This window comes from Fragaria vesca, linkage group LG6, assembly GCF_000184155.1.
Source record: "Fragaria vesca subsp. vesca linkage group LG6, FraVesHawaii_1.0, whole genome shotgun sequence".
Taxonomy (NCBI): Eukaryota; Viridiplantae; Streptophyta; class Magnoliopsida; order Rosales; family Rosaceae; genus Fragaria; species Fragaria vesca.
The window spans coordinates 36,392,881-36,409,964 of NC_020496.1; the positions used below are offsets into that span (position 1 = coordinate 36,392,881).

Below are 17,084 nucleotides of genomic sequence, written 5' to 3' on the forward strand. Positions count from 1 at the left end.
TAGCTAGCTAGCTAGAGAGAGTAAACCGCGCATGAAGGGTTACGTCAAGAGAAGAAACAAAGGTTTTGTGACCGGCACGTTCTTAATTCTAAAATCAATACGAATCGCATAAAGCCTGAGCTTATTATTAATTTAGGGTTTTTAGGAGGAGGAGGAGGAGGAGGAGGAGGAGGAATAGGACCGACAAGGAGGACGGGCTCAGCCGTCTCTTAACCAAAGTCTCCTCTGAAAAAGCCTGACCTCATTGTCTCGTCTCTATCCCTTAAAGCTTCCACCCTTATTAAACACCCTCCTCCTCCAAATTAATTATGATATTCCTTAATTACTAGCATGGGAAAAACCCCGGCCCGGCCCCCTCTCAATCTCTCTTGCATGCGCTGACGAGTGACGACCACATCAGAGACCACTTTCATTTCTTTATTCTCAACCCTACCCTTCAACGTCCTCGTCCAAAATCGCTTCTATAAATACCGACCCTTTCTTCCTTCCGCTCCTCACCAATCTCCGTTCTTGCTTAGCTAGCCACTTAATTTCTTTGAGAGTTTGAGTCTTTAACCAAGAACATCGATCACTACCTCTTCTTCTTTAGTTTCTAACTTATCATCATCACAATGCATTACCAAACCGAGTCGTGGGGTTCTTACATGGTTACAAGGAGCAGTTACAGTGATCCACTGGAGCGCATAGAGAGGATGGCGTCAGAGAGCGCGGTGGTGATATTCAGCGTAAGCACCTGTTGCATGTGTCACGCCATCAAGAGGCTCTTCTGCGGCATGGGGGTCAATCCAACGGTGTACGAGCTTGACGAGGATCCCAGAGGAGGCAAGGACTTGGAGAGGGCTCTGATGAGGCTCATGGGGACTTCCAACGCCGTGCCGGTGGTCTTCATCGGTGGGAAGCTTGTCGGAACCATGGACAGAGTCATGGCCTCGCACATTAATGGCTCGCTCGTACCTCTTCTCAAACAGGCTGGGGCTCTCTGGCTCTGATTCAGAGGACTACCAGGTCTTTTTCATCAACAAAAATCTAAATGATGATCACTTATAACATAGCAGAGTAAGCAAGGAATGCAGAGGATGAGGATTTCGGCGACACTAATCACTAATTAAGCAATGTCTCATTAGCTAGCTAGCTGGTAGTTCTTAAGAATAATTTTCTATTTCTGAAATTTATTTTCTGTTTTCTAGCTTTTCCGGGATCTCTCTCTAGATTCTGGAAATGGGGTGTTGGGCTGCCTTTTGAGTACTGTTTTTATTGTTTTACCATGGGCGTTAGTTCAGTGAAATGTAACTTCTCCCTCCTCTGTATACAAAAAAAGTGGGGGAAAAAAAAGATGGGTTAGTTTTCTTACATCAATTAATCTTCAGTGTTGTCTTTGTCTCTGAATTTATATTCTTGCACAGTTCCAAATTAAGCACTAGATTTTAAGTTAATTTTAGTTTGCTATCTGTAAATTCCGCTTTGTCTTTGATTCCAAACCTCTGAGGCTTTAAGGAGGAAGAAGAAGCAGTGTAATATTATATGATGCAAGACAATTTGCTAACTGATGGGACAGAAAAAGGAACAACGGCGTCGTTTCTGAACAAAACATAAAACACGCTGCGTCACTAACCACTATCCTTTTCCCAGTCCCGATTTGGTTAGTGGTAAACTAGCTAAAAGTGCAAGGAGAATCATTTTTGGGCCGGAAAATGTGGCAGCTTAGTTTAGTGGCCCTAATGAACTTGGAGGCAAACCTTGCCTTTTGCCTTTTACCTTTTACCTATTGAGGTGCATTTGCTCTAATGAACTTGACTGTATCCTGAAAGAAATAGACGTGCACCCAACCATAAATTGGCTGGCAAATGCCTTTTGGAGCAGCAAACGTTTAATTTCCAACGGTGATGGTAGGCTCGAGTCTTTTCGGTTACAGTCCCCCGGCTTGTAATGATACAAATTTTTAAGTAACCGTGAGTAGAAACTTCTAAATTTAACGCATAAACGATTGATTATTGTCTTGTAAAAATAACAATAGAAATGTTTCAATACATGTTGTATCACTGATGCAGTATCAGTTTACTTGTGACCATTAACTAAGGATTCTTAAGGACGTATGGGAATGAGAACATTAATGTTTTCTTATGAACATCACTTGATTTCCTAGGATGAACAAGCTAGTGAGAATTCCCCAAAGGATGCACATCAAGAATACTTCTATTTTCAAAGGCTCTAGTATTGGGCTCCAAAATCCCAGAACTGGCCCATAAAATTCAATACTGTACGTACGGTGCGAGCACAGCAGCTTAGTGCAGCAATGGTCATGTTGACTCATCTCCAGCACTCTTCTCTTTTCCTCACCGACGCGTTAAGAATCTCTCCCTCTCAATTCTACAAAAAGCCACTCCATTCCTGCCACCTAGAAACAAACCCTTGTTGTCATTCCCTAACAAACCCTTGTTGTCATTCCCTTATTGGCTCCATTTCTATTCTGCACTACGCCTCGCAACATCAGATCCGGATTCTCTTGATCTTACATGGGTAATCTTCAGTCTTTTACTATTTACTGACAGATTCCAAATTGAAATCTCACTTTTCCTCTCCTTGTTTCTTCTTCTTCTATAGTTCTTCTTCTTCTTCATCCCAAATAAAATTACAAATAGAGAGAAAGAGAGAGAGAGAAGCCTATCTCTTTCCATCTATCTCTAATCAAATATTTATATTTCCCAAATCGAGCCTCAGGTTTTGGCCAGAAGAAGGAAAACCCCTCAAAGCTTTAATCTTTGCTTAATCCATGCCTTCTTTCAGGTGAGTTTATCAGTTTAGCACAAATTTGGGTTTGATTGGTTCTTGCTTTTTAGCTTCTTTTTGGTTTGTTCGTGAGAAAGTTTTGATCTTGTTTAAGTTTCAGCAACAATTTAGTGAGCAAAATTAGTGAACTTGATGGTACCCCCGATTTGGGATAATGAATTGTGACTTGTTTTCTCTACTTTTGTGCTCAGGAATTAGACAGGGTATTGATAATTGGGGACTTTATAGATAGGTGTTGAGGTTGTTTGGGAATTATTAAGTTTGTGGAGTGAGTGAGTGTATCAAGTTTCAAATGCCGGAGGAGGACTTGGTTGAGCTCAAGTTCCGACTCTATGACGGATCGGATATTGGTCCTTTCCGCTACTCGCCGGCGTCGACGGTGGCAATGCTTAAGGAGAGAATCGTCACCGAGTGGCCTAAAGGTCTGACATTTCCACATTGTGTTTTCATGATGTTAATATTTACTTGTGCGCGGAGGATATTGCACTGTTGTGAGTTCATTTTTGTGTTATATTCCTCTTCGTTTGTGATAAAATGCCTATAGAAGGTTTAGAGGGCTCCCTGTTTCCAATGAGCCAACTAATTGAGCTTGATAACAATCTCAGGTTTATGCCTTCTTTTGTTCTATGTAAGTCTTTGTTGCTGGTGGTTCATATAAACGGAGTTTGTTATGTGTTGATTTTATCCAAAGTTAAGTAGTAGTCGACATAAAAATCGTATGTTCAAATGGTGGAATTAGACAAGCACCTCCTCTGATTGTTCCACACCTCTAGGGGATTCAGTGTTACTTGTTAATGGAATTGGCCAAACTGCGTTTCTGTTGTTTAGAAAGCTAATAACATAAGTACCAGAGAACAAGTTACTCCTCAATCTTCATAGTAGAAACTCTTGTATCATTATCAGGTTCTTTTTTAGTTGCTTCTGTTTAGCATGCTTGAGATCTATATAAATGACATTCCCTAAAATGCTTTGCATTAATATTTTTGGTGTGTAAACAAGACTGTTAGTTATTTTGGGCCGGGTTCCCTTTTTGCTTCATTCTAGTACATACCAGTAAGACAGTGAGAGGTGAGTTGTTTGAGCTCTGCATGCTTAACAACTATAATTGATGTCTCTTGTTGTTTGGTAAAGTTGAAGGCATAGGATGTCTATGACCTCAGCCAATGCCCTTATTATAATGGTTGGGGAACTAAACTGTGTTGTTCAACATTTTACTGCAGTGTAGACACATTTTTCTGATGCTTTAATCTGCAGTCTTGAATTGACAATACTTCATTCCTAGCTGCTACTCTCTGCCTCTCCAATAGTATATATGTTTCAATTCAAGAAGTAATTATACTATTAAACTTGTTTCCTGCTTCCTTCATTATGCATATTGTTATCCACCATCTAAAAGTTATCATTGGTACTCTATTAGATAAAAAAATTTCACCAAAAGGAGCAAACGACATAAAATTGATAAATGCTGGGAAGATCTTGGAAAACAGCAAGACTGTTGGCCAGTGTAGAGTACCATTTGGAGAGCTTCCAAGAGGCATTATCACCATGCATGTTGTTGTTCAGCCTTCTGTAGCAAAAGCAAAAACAGGTAGTTTTCATCCTCAGTTAATTATTTGATGTAATGGTTTTTGCACTGAACTTCTTTGTTTACATTTATTTCTAGTCAGATTAAATTACTTTGTATAATGACTAGTAGAAATTGGCCTTTGCCCTTTCAAAAGCTGGTCTATTATCTGCAAGGGGTACTCTGCCTTCTTGTTTCTCACTTATTCAAATCCATAGACTTAAGCAACCTTCTTCTCCTTAACACCACAAAAGCTGAGAGTTTTGAGCCATAGTTACCTCTTATTTTGTATTTAATCTCTGTTCATCAAGGGCACCCTTCCTGTCGAGGATTGTCCTCACTCAGGATTGTGAAAATAGGTTGCTAGGACTAGTTCAACCAATATTATTCCTATATTAAAAGTATAAAACTGTCTTTGCATATTTCCAAAATAAAATAGAATTCATTACATACTACATATTGTTGGCATCCACTCAGTGTGCTGAATATTAGTTTGCTGTCATGAACAGAAAAGAAGATTGATGAGGCCCCGAGGAAAAACTTATGTTCATGTTCAATATTGTAAGAGAGTCGGACAATCCTTGTGACAATGGTGAAGACTGCAAAGTTTTGGCTGGGTCTCCTGGAACATGGAAATGAATAGCTGGAGAGAAAATAATTTGTGCAACAGTCCAATCCCCCATTATCACTAGGAGGGAGTTCCTGTTTAACACTGCATGTTAGTGAAGTCTTTGCGTTTCATAAAATGGGTGCTTGATGTATTTTGGTAGCTTAGTATGTATCAGAAAAAATACATATAATTATACAAAGCTTATGGGGTTGAACTGGTCGATGTTGTCTCTGTTTATACTACAATGTCTGTTATAATGGTACTTCTCCATCTGTTTGATTGTCATTGTTTTGAATCAAGTTAATGTGCTCATGTCATCAGTATCAATGGTGTTTCGGACTAAGTTTCCATGGTTGGTTAGGCTAATGCTGCGATTGCAAATCCAATTAGTCTCAGACCGATGATCGAGTTCAAGAAGTGAAAAAATCGTGTCCCAAGTTTAGGACTAAAGCATCTGACCATGTGATGAAAATGTTAGCCAATGTTACATCCATTCTCGGCCTTTTACTTTTGAATTATATCATTTGATTATAAGGACAAAATAGTAGGATGGTATCCGCCCAATAGAAAATCAGTGATCATTTTTAATAATGTACATTGCAAACTTTATAAGCTATAATATCTACTGTAGTAGGAATTAGATTCATATATCAGCACTCATTTTGAAAAACAAAAAGGAAGTAAAATCATAATGGAATTCCCTTCTTAATTTGTCTTACCACCAATTGATAATTTTCAGATCCTATGGAGTCCAGTGGTAACGACACAATGCTAGACGAAAATCAGATAGTTACTCGAGCCTGTATTCAGAAACAAAATTCTCATTAATTATTCAACTGAAATAATATACAAAAAAATGATTAATATCGACCTAAGACACCTAGGGTCTCTATCCCCCAAGCAAACAGAATCAACGCTTCCGTCTCTGTTCTATCGCCATCTATTTTGGTTTCTTGCATGGATCTTTTTAGACAAATTAAAATAAAATTAAGACAATGAAATTGGCACGTACAATAATGGTGATCGTGGAAGAGGTAGCTAACTCTAGCATCTCCATGCAGACGCCGCCATGATAGACCGGTCTTGCCACCCCAAGAGCAAGCAACCCTTGTCCTCCATCATCCTATAGCCGTCGCACGAGTACAAACCTAGCAAGATCTTCGACTGCGTCACGGCGTTGGCACTCAGTGGCACGCTTTTGAAACCCTTCCCTTCCATGACTTTCCTCCACTTCTCAAGCCTCTCGTGCCTCTCTGTCCTCTCCGCTCCTTCAAACGCCACAATGTTCCGTATCTCCGGCGCAAATATGTACTGCTCCACCTTGGCCCTTTGAGCCGAGTCCGGTGGGAACGTGGCGTCCAACGAGTCGAAAATCGCCGAGTAATAGTGCAAGGCTTCGAGAAACCTCCCCAAAAAGTAGGGTCCGTTGTGGCTGGCCTCTTGTTCCACTAGGGTCACAATGTTGGGTGCTTGGTCACGGATCATGGCTAGTAAGTTGCCGAGACAGTTCCCCGGGACACGGTGGAGACGGTTGACGGTGTTCACTGCTAGGGCTTCTCCTATTCTTCGGTTGAACATGTGTGGTTTGAGGTCTTCTAGTTGTTCTCCAACCGCATGAAATTCAAACGGGACGTGAAGAGAGATGGCTAATTCCATCAAGCACCGGCCCGTTTCTTTCACCGCCTCTATGCATGGACCGACTCCGGTTATACGGAGAAATGGAGCACCTCCCGATCGAGCTGCTAGGGCTTGCATGAAAGCTGGCCATTGATAACCTTGAAGGATGTCGAGGTCAATGACATGAACTCGTTCTTCGGACTCAAACGCCTCGAAAATGGCCTGGTTAGCGGTGAAGTGAGCGAACTTGATGTAGGGGCAGGCTTGGTAGACGATTTGGTATATCTTGAGGATTTCTAGGGAATTAGGAGGGAAAGGAGAGAAGGGCTTGGGCGCCAAAGCACTTGAATTGGTGGTTAGAGTTGCGGCAAGGCGTGCGCTTAGGGCTTCTGTGAAGCAGGCAGCAACACGCTGCATGGAGTCGCCCAGAGCCGACACCACTTGATTGAGGTGGTGGAGATACCGTCTTGCTAACATGTAATCTTCTTTTGCAACAGCTTCGGCACAAGCAAGAAGAAGATGAACCAGTTGGAGACCACTGTCTTGTTCCTGCACATATATATGGATCAATCTGTTAGCCAAATGATCAATATCACTAGCTAGTTTGTTTAAGTTTAACAACGTGTATATAAATTATTTTTTGTGAACAATTTGGCGCGTCATGGAATAGGAGACCAGATGAAAAGGAACATTAATTAAACTATATATATGAAGGCACTTTTACACTAAATGATGTGATAATGTTTCGTTTAGCAAGAGTTGCTATTATAAATTTGTCATTTTTATCAATACATGCATGTATAACACACTTTATCTCTATGTAAAGTCAGGTGAACAAATTAATTTGATGAGGATTGAACGAGATTAAGCTTTATAAGATAAAGAAAATTTACCGGCTCAGGGGCAACAGGAGGAAGAGAAGGCGGCATCATATTGTAATTGTGGTTATTGTGGTGTTGCTTTTGTGGGTGCATCTGCATGTGTTGCTTCTCTTGCTGGCGTTCGTGCATCAACTGTTGTGATAACGGTGCACCACAGTTGGATCCCATCTGATGATGATATGCTCCGCCACCCCTCGACTCTTGGCTCATCTGAGAGTTACACTCCGTAACTAACGATGTTTCGCTCACCGATCGCGAAAACCTGGAAGGGGTTTGCATGGTTGATGACATGTTGCAGTCCATTGAAGTCATTGGATTGTGATAAGATTGCGAGGAAGGATTGTTTACTCCTGCTGACATCTTTGATGTGCATGTAGTTGTTTGGTTGTTAAGGTTAGGGTTACCATACGCTGCAACGAAGCCGTCTCTTTGATAGTCATCCAAGAAGTCTTCGATTGAGGCTGGTGGTAGTGACTGAAGATTCTCCGGCTCTTGCTGTATGTAGTTCACCGGAGAGTTGAAAACCCTCCGGAGTGGACTGAGTCCCTTTCCTTTGCTGTTGTCTCTGCTAAATGCTCCGACCGGAGACGAACCAAAGCGAGGAGGAGAGCAGCTCGAAAAGCTAGACTGCCCCTGCATCACCTGACCATTATTGTAACAGAAAGAACGTGGAGAGTTGGGGAGATTATTGTTCATGTTTGCCACCGGGGACAAGACCATGAAATCCGTATCAAATTGTTCGGAAAAAAACGACTCCCACATGGAATGGTCCGGTGATTCAACTTCGACGTCGCCGTCTAGCTCGAACTTGAGAGCTGGAAAGTTGAGGCTCGGTGGTGTTAAGCTAGTAGTACTCTGTTCCATCATGTCGGAAGAAGATAGAGCAGTAGTGGTTGTACTCGTAGCTTTCTTGGGCGCTTCGGACATTATTGTTGATTCGTTGGGAGATGTTGGTTTGAAATCGGTGCATGAGTTCTCACTCTTGATCGAACCCATGCTCCCACAGTGAGAGTTCATCATCATTTTGGAAACAAGAAACTATAACTATATTAAACAGAGATTTTTGGTTTCAACTTTGCTCTCATGCTATAGATTATTGAAGCAATTGCTATTCTGTTGGCAAGTTGGTATGGAAAGAGAAGAAACACTTGGAAGTTCTCTTCTTATTTAATTAGAGGGGTACCTTGTCTCCTACTCCAATTTTTTTTTTTGGTGAGCAGATTGTCCAAACAAAGAGAGAGAGATATTAAGGACAAGCCCAAAAGGAATTAAACTGCTAGTGTTTGAAGGTATGTGATTCATGATCTGCATATATTTCATCTCCTCTACACTAAGCTTTAGCTGTTTACTAGGGGATTAATCTTGTCATCTTTTGTCACCTGTTTTAAGTTTTAACTGTATGTTACTGAGCTTTGGGGTTTAGGCAGGCAAATGAGACAAAATTGGAAGGGGTCTGGCCCCACCTTCCTTGGGCCGGCCCAGAGGAACAAGGTACTTTTATGATTTATGAAATTGAAATACCCTTTAGCTGGGAATGTGGAATTGGTCAGTGGTTAATTAAGCGATAATCCTAAATATGGGAAAAGATCTGTGGAAAGGGAAAGAAGATGAAAAGGACTAGAGGGAAAGAGACTTGAAGAAATGGGAGATGACAAAGAGGAAACCAGGCTTTACATGCCTCTCTCTCGTTAGACTTTTGAGATTAATTGGTTTAAACTTTAGGTAGCTAGAGGCTTGAGGAACGTCCAAAATTGATATTAGTAGAGTCGTGCTATGATAAACCAATCTGTATGTAAATTTTAATATTTTGTTTAGTGATAAGATATGGTGATTAGCGGATGAGCTGTGAACTCATACTCGTAAAGAAGGAACATACATTCATGTACTCATAGCTGCAAAAGTATAGTTTAACTTGCTGCTTATAGTCTATGATCATTTGCTTCATTGTTTTGATGATGGGAGTAAAATTTGGAGAAGTGGGGTGGGCAAAATGTGATAATATAGAACAAGAGAATAGGGAGGAGAAGTTGAGTGAAGGGTAAATAGGGAGAAGTGGCAGGACGTGTGTATGAGACGGTGCTGTGAAGAAAGAAGCCAAAAGGGGAACATAGGCAAAATCGTCGGTTATGGCGTCGGTGGCGCCGCCCTCAGCTTTGGATTTGCCAAAGGAATGAAGCGCTTGTCCATAACTTCCCCATCTCTTGCTCTTAGGCGGCATCTGATCTCTTTCTAGCTTCTTTCTATCCATCCATCTTAATCAACCATTCAATTAGTTAATCATATGATTCATATCAGTAACACCGCACTTACGACATGCACGTCCTTTCTCGTATCCAATCGATCCTGCAGTCTTGCTCAATGAGCATAAGTCAGCAGCATCTTTACCAGTCGGAGCTAGGTAGATCAGCATATACGTTTATACATGCTGCTTCATTTGTTCGTAACAGAAGTACTTGATCATTGCCATCATCAATTTATCCTCACTCGTCTCAACCTCCTAAAGCTAGCCAGTGTATAACAGGGTCATCGAATTTGATATTCGATCTTAATGTTAATGAAGTTTAAACCATATATATCGATGAAAAAAGATGCGACACCTAATTAAACTAGTTAGATATGCACGCACCAAAGATTGAATAAACGAATATACAGACATATGCTCAAAATATATATGTTCTTGAACTAAAATTATTATTATTGTTGTCCATTAATGAAGACAATAGTTCTTTGTACTAAAACTATCAGTATTTTACACCAAGAGTATCTGCAGTTTGCAGTTTGCAGTTTGAATCAAGAATAGGTATCTATGTACGTACATGCATATACGGCAGTACATGTGTGTTTTTACTTTTTACTAATATTACCCACAAGAACTTTCAATATTTTGCAGTAAAGGAATCTAACAAATGATTTTTTGCAGCGATTCTCATTACTTGCCGGATGCAGGTGGTTCTGGTTTGCATTGTATGCAGTTGTAAATATACGAACAAATAAACATGTAAGATGATCGATCATGAACTGTACTATGGTCTACTCGCTTGGCCTGTATTCTAACCAAACATATGGCCAGGTCAAACTTCAGAGCACTGCCTTGTAGATCCTTATTAATCAATAAAAATTTAATTGTCAACTCTGTTGCTTAATCTCCAGCTCAGTATCCTCGCTCGATACATACATATAGCGTTTATATATGCTTCCAGCTTTCGTTCGTTCTTGTTTTGGTTTCATGCTACCAGTTTCTAGTGCAGCCAGTCACACACTATCTACTGATGACTCTTTTGCTTATTTCTTAATTTGCTGTACTTTTCTTCAAATGGGCCATTGGGATGAATTTAGATGAGTGTAAGCACAGGGCCAGGACCATAAAACTAAGATTCATATGGAAGCTTGGGACTGTTTCGGGAGACTAATAACTGAGGAACTTCATATTAAGCCCATAGAAGTACAACCTGACTTGACATTACCTAAAATTTTAAGTTGTGAATACTTAAGGGGTTCACATGCAACTTGACATTTCTCCAAGACACAAACCTTGGTGGATGGATTACCAGCTGGAAAAGTTGAAGCCAAGGAACAGGCCAGAATTCCCAACAAATGTACTGAGATTTATGTTGGTTTCTCTGCCAATAAGTTAGTAGTACCTTTTTTTTTTTTTTTTTTTTTTTTTTTTTCTATAAATCAAGCAAGTTAGTGAGCAACTCTACCCTAAATCTGCACCTTTTTTCCTGCCATAGAATCTGTACTTTTTCTCACTCTTTCTCTCTTTCCTACACATCGATTCTATATGTAGCCAAATAACATTCACATGTCTACGTTTCTAGTGAAAAGGATAAAATTCCCCCAACTTTTTGCTTACAGTTGTATCTCCATCATCTATACTTGCTCATTATCCACACAAAAAGAAACACTACTCATCTTCAACAATGTGATAATGCTCTCAGAGCTGAAATCCATACCAGAAGCCTAGCTAGGCACTTCATCTCCATTATTTTTTGCCATGAACTCAGTAATTCTCTTTCTTATTTCCTCTATGTTTTTCCAGTCAGTTTTTCTGGGAGGTGAATCAGCAAGAGCTAAGGTGGTAAAAGGCAACTCCCAGATCATTGTGATGGGCCTTGTTTACTGTGACATCTGCTCCAACAACACCTTCTCCACTCACAGCTACTTCATATCAGGTACTCATGATCAATATAGATTATTGTTCTCTGTTTAAGTTAGTTGTAATTACTAAGCAAGCATGTACTAATGTATGTTTACTTGTGACCAGGTGCTGAGGTTAGAATAGACTGCATGTTCAAAGCAGTGTCACCAAGAATTGCAGAACACATATCATTCTCAGCAAATAGAACTACAAACAGGTATGGGGTGTACAAGTTGGAAATCCCATCTGTTGAGGGAATCAAATGTGCAGAGGATTCTGCAATAGTTTCTTCCTGCCAGGCAAGCTTAATGTGGAGTGGAACTCCAGCTTGTAATGTTCCTGGTTTCAAATCCACATCAGATGAAATAGCAGTCAAATCAAAGCAAGCTAATCTCTGCATCTACAGCCTTAATGCTTTGAATTTCAGACCATCAAGGAGAGAGATTGGCTTATGTGGCAAGAAACAAGTTTAGTTAGACCTCAATCACTTTGTACTTTCAAGGAAACCAGTGACCTTGGATTTGCTTTCCCCTTGATTTTTAGGCCACCAATGTGGAGGACCTCTCGGCATCACTTGATTGTATGCATGGCTGTTTGTGCTATCCTGCCATAAACACTCACGCATGTCTAGTTTAAGATGCAGGAAGGCTGATTGGTTTTATAATGCATTGTTTCCAGTTCCAAGTATATACTGTTAGAGCACATGAATCTGGCCCATAATCTTTTCCATTACAAATCTGATCTTGCTGTGATTGTGTATTAGTTTTGATATTGCTTAGATTATGCATCAGTTTTGATATTGCTATTAATATAGATTTATTGCCTTATGTAAAAGCTGTGTATAACTACTCCTATATAATGTACAGCATGTAATTGAAAAGATCAATGAGAATCAATTTCTACATGGTATCAGCCTAAATCAAAGATCCTTACCTGTGTCTCATCTTCTTCCTCTACTTGTTGTTATGTCTTTTCCTCTCCTCTTCTCGAATCCTTACTCCTCTTTCCGGCTGTGTCTTAGCTTTTCCTTTCTTCATCATTCTTATTCTTAGTAATACAAAAAAAAAAAACTCCTCTCACCTTCATCTCAACTTCATGGCTGTAAACAGTTCCACCACTTGTCCTCCTTGGACTAGTCATTCATCTTGGGCTCAAGGACTTCCCATCCCAGCACCCCAATGGTGCTATGGTTTGCCTCAATGTGCTTCCAAGTTTGACGGACTTGCTCCACCTTTTGCTGGAGCTCACTTCTCTAGTAGTGATCCAAATTGGTATCTCGACACCGGCGCTACACATCACATGACTGCCATCCATCTTCAAAACACTCAACCCAATGATGGTTCTCATAATGTCTATATGGGTAACGGTAGTGCAATGCCAATTTCTCATACCGGCACCCTACCCCTTTCATTAGGCTCCTCTAATTTTTCTTTACGCAATGTCTTTCATATTCCTTCCATTCGTAAAAATCTTCTTTCTATTGCTCGTTTTACAAAAGACAATCTTGTCTTCTTCGTGTTTGCTCCTAATTTCTATCAAATATATTGCTTACGAACTGGTCGTCTCTTGTTTCAGGGTCCATGTCAAGATGGTCTTTATCCGCTTCGTTTGTCTTCCGAGTCCACCGTCCCCCATGTATTCTCTACAGTTCACTCGTCTCTTTGGCACAATCGCTTAGGTCATCCTTCCTCTTCTGTCCTTGCTCGTTTAGGTTATGATATTGGATCTAAACTCTCTTTCAATTCTTTTTGCAATACTTGTGCACTTGCAAAATCCCATCAACTACCTTTTCCATCTCCTCATAATTCTGCTTCTTCACTTTTCAATATTATTCATAGTGATGTGTGGCAGGCCCCAATCTTATCTTTTACTGGCTTCAAATATTATGTGCTCTTTACAGATGAGTACTCTCGGTATACTTGGCTATATCCAATGCGTCGGAAAAATGAAGTCCTCACCCATTTTCAAACCTTGGTTGCTATGATCCGAAATATTTTTCATCGCTCAGTCAAATATCTCCAAAGCGACAATGGAACATAATATGTCAACCAAGCATTCTCTCACTATTATTGGTTCTTGGGCATCCAACAACACTTCTCTTGTCCCCATACCCCACAACAAAATGGACTTGCTGAAAGAAAGCATCGCCATATTGCTACAATGGCTCGTACCTTGCTTCTTACCTTTGGTGTTCCTCAAAATCTGTGGGTTGAAGTCGTCACCACCTCCGTCTATCTAATCAATCTCCTTCCTACTCCAACTCTCAATTGGGAAACACCTCATACTCGCCTTTATGGCTCTCCTCCTTCCTATTCTTCCCTTCGTGTCTTTGGATGCTCGTGTTTTCCTCATCTTGGTGATTATGTGTCCAACAAATTGTCTCCTCCTAGTCTTGAATGTGTTTTTATTGGTTATAGTCCTCATCATAAAGGTTATAAGTGTCTTCATCCCTCCACCAATTGTGTCTACATTTCGTGTCATGTACTATTTAACGAAAATCATTTTCCCTACAAAGATTTGCAGGTACATTCCAATGATGATTCTCGCTCTTTCGAATTTATTCTTTTATCTAGTCCGAGTCCTACAACACCTCCGCAGGCCCAACTGCCGAGCCCATTGCCATCCTCATTTGGCATCACCCATACTATTAATTCACCTCCGCAGGCCCAACTGCCGCGCTCTTTGTCATTCCCATCTGACACAGGCCCAACCGGGCCCAATCTATCACATACATCTTCCACAGTGGGGCAATCAGATCACATCGATCCTCATCCATAGCGTCCCTCTCCGCCGCCGGCAACACTTGCCCACTCTGATCCCTTGCTCCCTTCCTCTGCGCTGCCGGCAACTACCACTCAGCCCACCTCCACATCTCCGGTTTCTCCCTCCCAGACCGCGCCTCATGTAGATGCAACACCCCAATCCGCCTGTCTGCCCTATATCACCGACCGCCACCGTCGAAATTGGCCTTCAGCCCTCATCTCCACCGGCGCCTCTTCTTCAATATAGTCGCCGTCATTCTCTCCCAACGGCGACGGTGCCTCCCGTCTCTGTTACTCTGGCCAGCGAACCCCCCTCCAGATGCGGCGCTCTCACCCACCACCGCTGCTCCGCCCCCAACCTCTCCTTCCCAAGTCACCAATTCTCAAGCAACCACCAACCCTTCATCTATTGCAGCTGCTCCTCAATCACATCCAATGGTTACTCGCCTCCGTGATGGCATTGTTCAACCCCGTGTTCGCACTGATGGCACGGTCCGCTATCCCATTCCTCGGGCTCTTCTCACTGTTGTCGAATCAGATGAACCCACTTGCTATTCTCAGGCATCCCAGAAGCTTGAATGGCGTGCAGCCATGACCGAAGAGATCAACGCGCTGCTGAAGAACAACACTTGGACTTTGGTGCCCTCTATTCCAACTCAAAATACAGTGGGTTGTAAATGGGTATTTCTGATAAAATAGAAGGCAGATGGCTCAATAGAACGCTACAAGGCTCGACTGGTCGCCAAGGGATTCCACCAACAGCAAGGTATCGATTATGATCAAACTTTTAGTCCTGTAATTAAACCTGCAACAATTAGAACTGTGATTACTATTGTTGTCTCCCGTGGTTGGTCTCTACGTCAATTAGACGTAAAGAATGCTTTCCTTCATGGCATTCTCAAGGAGGATGTATATATGCAACAACCCCTTGGTTTCATTGATCCTGCTTGCCCATCTCATGTCTGCAAGCTTAACAAAGCTCTTTATGGCTTGAAACAGGCACCCCGTGCCTGGTTCCATCGGATGAGGACCCTTCTCCTCTCAGTTGGCTTCTTTCAAAGTATCGTTGATTCTTCTTTATTTATTTATCGTCATGGGCAGCAACTCATTTATTTTCTGCTATATGTTGATGACATTGTGATCACGGGCAGCGATGATCAACTCCTTCAAACCTTCATTACTACCCTTGGGCGCGAGTTTGACATCAAGGACTTAGGTCCGCTCCATTATTTTCTGGGCTTGCAGGTTCATACAGTATCTCAAGGGTTGCATATCAATCAGCTTAAATATGCACATGATCTTCTTCTAAAGCATGACCTTCTTCTTCGTAAGCCTGCCAGTACACCTATGTCTGCCAAGACCAACCTCACTGCCACTGATGGTGCTCTACTCCCTAACCCCACACCGTTTCGTGAGCTTGTTGGATCATTGCAGTACCTCACCATCACTCGACCTGACATTGCCTTTGCAGTTAACACAGTTTCCCAGTTCATGAGCCAACCACGTGTGCCTCATTTTATTGCTGTGAAACGCATCCTCCGTTACATAAAAGGGTCTCTTAGTCATGGGTTGTTGTTTACTCCGCAACAAGGTACTGCTTGTCTTTCGGCATATTCTGATGCTGACTGGGCTGGTTGTCCGGATTCTCGTCGCTCAACATCTGGCTATCTTGTGTACCTTGGCTCTAATCTTATCTCATGGTGTTCAAAGAAGCAACCAACAATTGCTCGTTCTAGTGCGGAGTCCGAATATCGCTCTTTGGCCCATGCAAGTGCTGAAACAACTTGGCTGGGATACTTATTGTATGAACTTGGTGTTCGGATTCAGTATCTTGTTCAACTGCACTGTGACAATTTGAGTGCCACTTATATGGCTTCCAACCCTGTTTTCCACGCACGCACCAAACATATCGAGCTTGACTATCACTTTGTCCGGGAAAAAGTTGCTTGTGGAAGTCACCATGTATGCTTCATTCCGTCCAAGGATCAGCCAGCAGATTTACTCACCAAACCACTTCATAAATCCCACCATATGCTTGATCTTTTTCAGCAAACTTGTCCATCCAAGATCGTCAAGTTTGAGGGGGGCTGTTAGAGCACATGAATCTGGCCCATAATCTTTTCCATTATAAATCTGATCTTGCTGTGATTGTGCATTAGTTTTGATATTGTTTAGATTATGCATCAGTTTTGATATTGCTATTAATACAGATTTATTGCCTTATGTAAAAGCTGTGTATAGCTACTCCTATATAATGTATAGCATGTAATTGAAAAGATCAATGAGAATCAATTTCTACATATACCATTGTTTTATAAATGTATATTGTGTGTTAGTTCTTTCTAGTTTTATATGAAAAACAAATACTCAAATAGGGTGGGTACTGCACAACCAAAATTCCCAGGCCAGTAGTTTACAACTAGATAATAACCAAGGGGAGCAGAGTGCAGAGTGAAGGAGAGATGGGATGAGAAAAACTATGCTATTTTTTCTCTGGTCTCTCACAAGTCCTGTCAAAAGAATCACACGAAAGTATTGAGCAGGCAATGCTAGCTAGCTATGAGGTCAGCAAGTTGCATCGATTAACAATAACAAGCAAGATTATCTTCACAAAAGTACAAATAATCTGTAATATAAATATTTAATAGCTTGATTGTTTCATTCCTCATTGGGGCCGGGCACTTGGGATTCATGACCACAGTAGGTGGTTTGGTATATTTTT

The 17,084-nt window shown here is 41.3% G+C and overlaps 5 protein-coding genes across 5 annotated transcripts; 4 read left to right on the forward strand and 1 right to left on the reverse strand.

The window, feature by feature from the left end:
- Positions 1 to 496: 496 nt before the first annotated feature.
- Positions 497 to 989, forward strand: LOC101295547 (glutaredoxin-C7-like). The gene has a single exon (XM_004304490.1). The coding sequence runs from the start codon at positions 612 to 614 to the stop codon at positions 987 to 989; it is 378 nt and encodes a 125-aa protein (XP_004304538.1). The 5' UTR covers positions 497 to 611.
- A 1,627-nt stretch (positions 990 to 2,616) lies between these two features.
- On the forward strand, positions 2,617 to 5,221 carry LOC101295838 (membrane-anchored ubiquitin-fold protein 4-like). Its single transcript, XM_004304491.1, has 4 exons — positions 2,617 to 2,784; positions 2,979 to 3,209; positions 4,205 to 4,375; positions 4,861 to 5,221. The coding sequence occupies exons 2-4, from the start codon at positions 3,080 to 3,082 to the stop codon at positions 4,914 to 4,916; spliced, it is 357 nt and encodes a 118-aa protein (XP_004304539.1). The 5' UTR covers positions 2,617 to 2,784; positions 2,979 to 3,079; the 3' UTR covers positions 4,917 to 5,221.
- A 784-nt stretch (positions 5,222 to 6,005) lies between these two features.
- Positions 6,006 to 8,479, reverse strand: LOC101296129 (DELLA protein GAI1-like). The gene is made up of 2 exons (XM_004304492.1): positions 7,472 to 8,479; positions 6,006 to 7,127 (listed from the first exon to the last, which is right to left on the reverse strand). Exons 1-2 carry the CDS (start codon positions 8,477 to 8,479, stop codon positions 6,006 to 6,008), a joined length of 2,130 nt encoding a protein of 709 aa, XP_004304540.1.
- A 2,861-nt stretch (positions 8,480 to 11,340) lies between these two features.
- Positions 11,341 to 12,422, forward strand: LOC101296410. Its single transcript, XM_004304493.1, has 2 exons — positions 11,341 to 11,634; positions 11,727 to 12,422. The coding sequence occupies exons 1-2, from the start codon at positions 11,457 to 11,459 to the stop codon at positions 12,071 to 12,073; spliced, it is 525 nt and encodes a 174-aa protein (XP_004304541.1). The 5' UTR covers positions 11,341 to 11,456; the 3' UTR covers positions 12,074 to 12,422.
- Positions 12,423 to 14,493: 2,071 nt separating this feature from the next.
- LOC101296694 (uncharacterized mitochondrial protein AtMg00810-like) lies at positions 14,494 to 16,662 on the forward strand. Its single transcript, XM_004304494.1, has 2 exons — positions 14,494 to 15,128; positions 15,514 to 16,662. Exons 1-2 carry the CDS (start codon positions 15,040 to 15,042, stop codon positions 16,454 to 16,456), a joined length of 1,032 nt encoding a protein of 343 aa, XP_004304542.1. The 5' UTR covers positions 14,494 to 15,039; the 3' UTR covers positions 16,457 to 16,662.
- Positions 16,663 to 17,084: the final 422 nt, after the last annotated feature.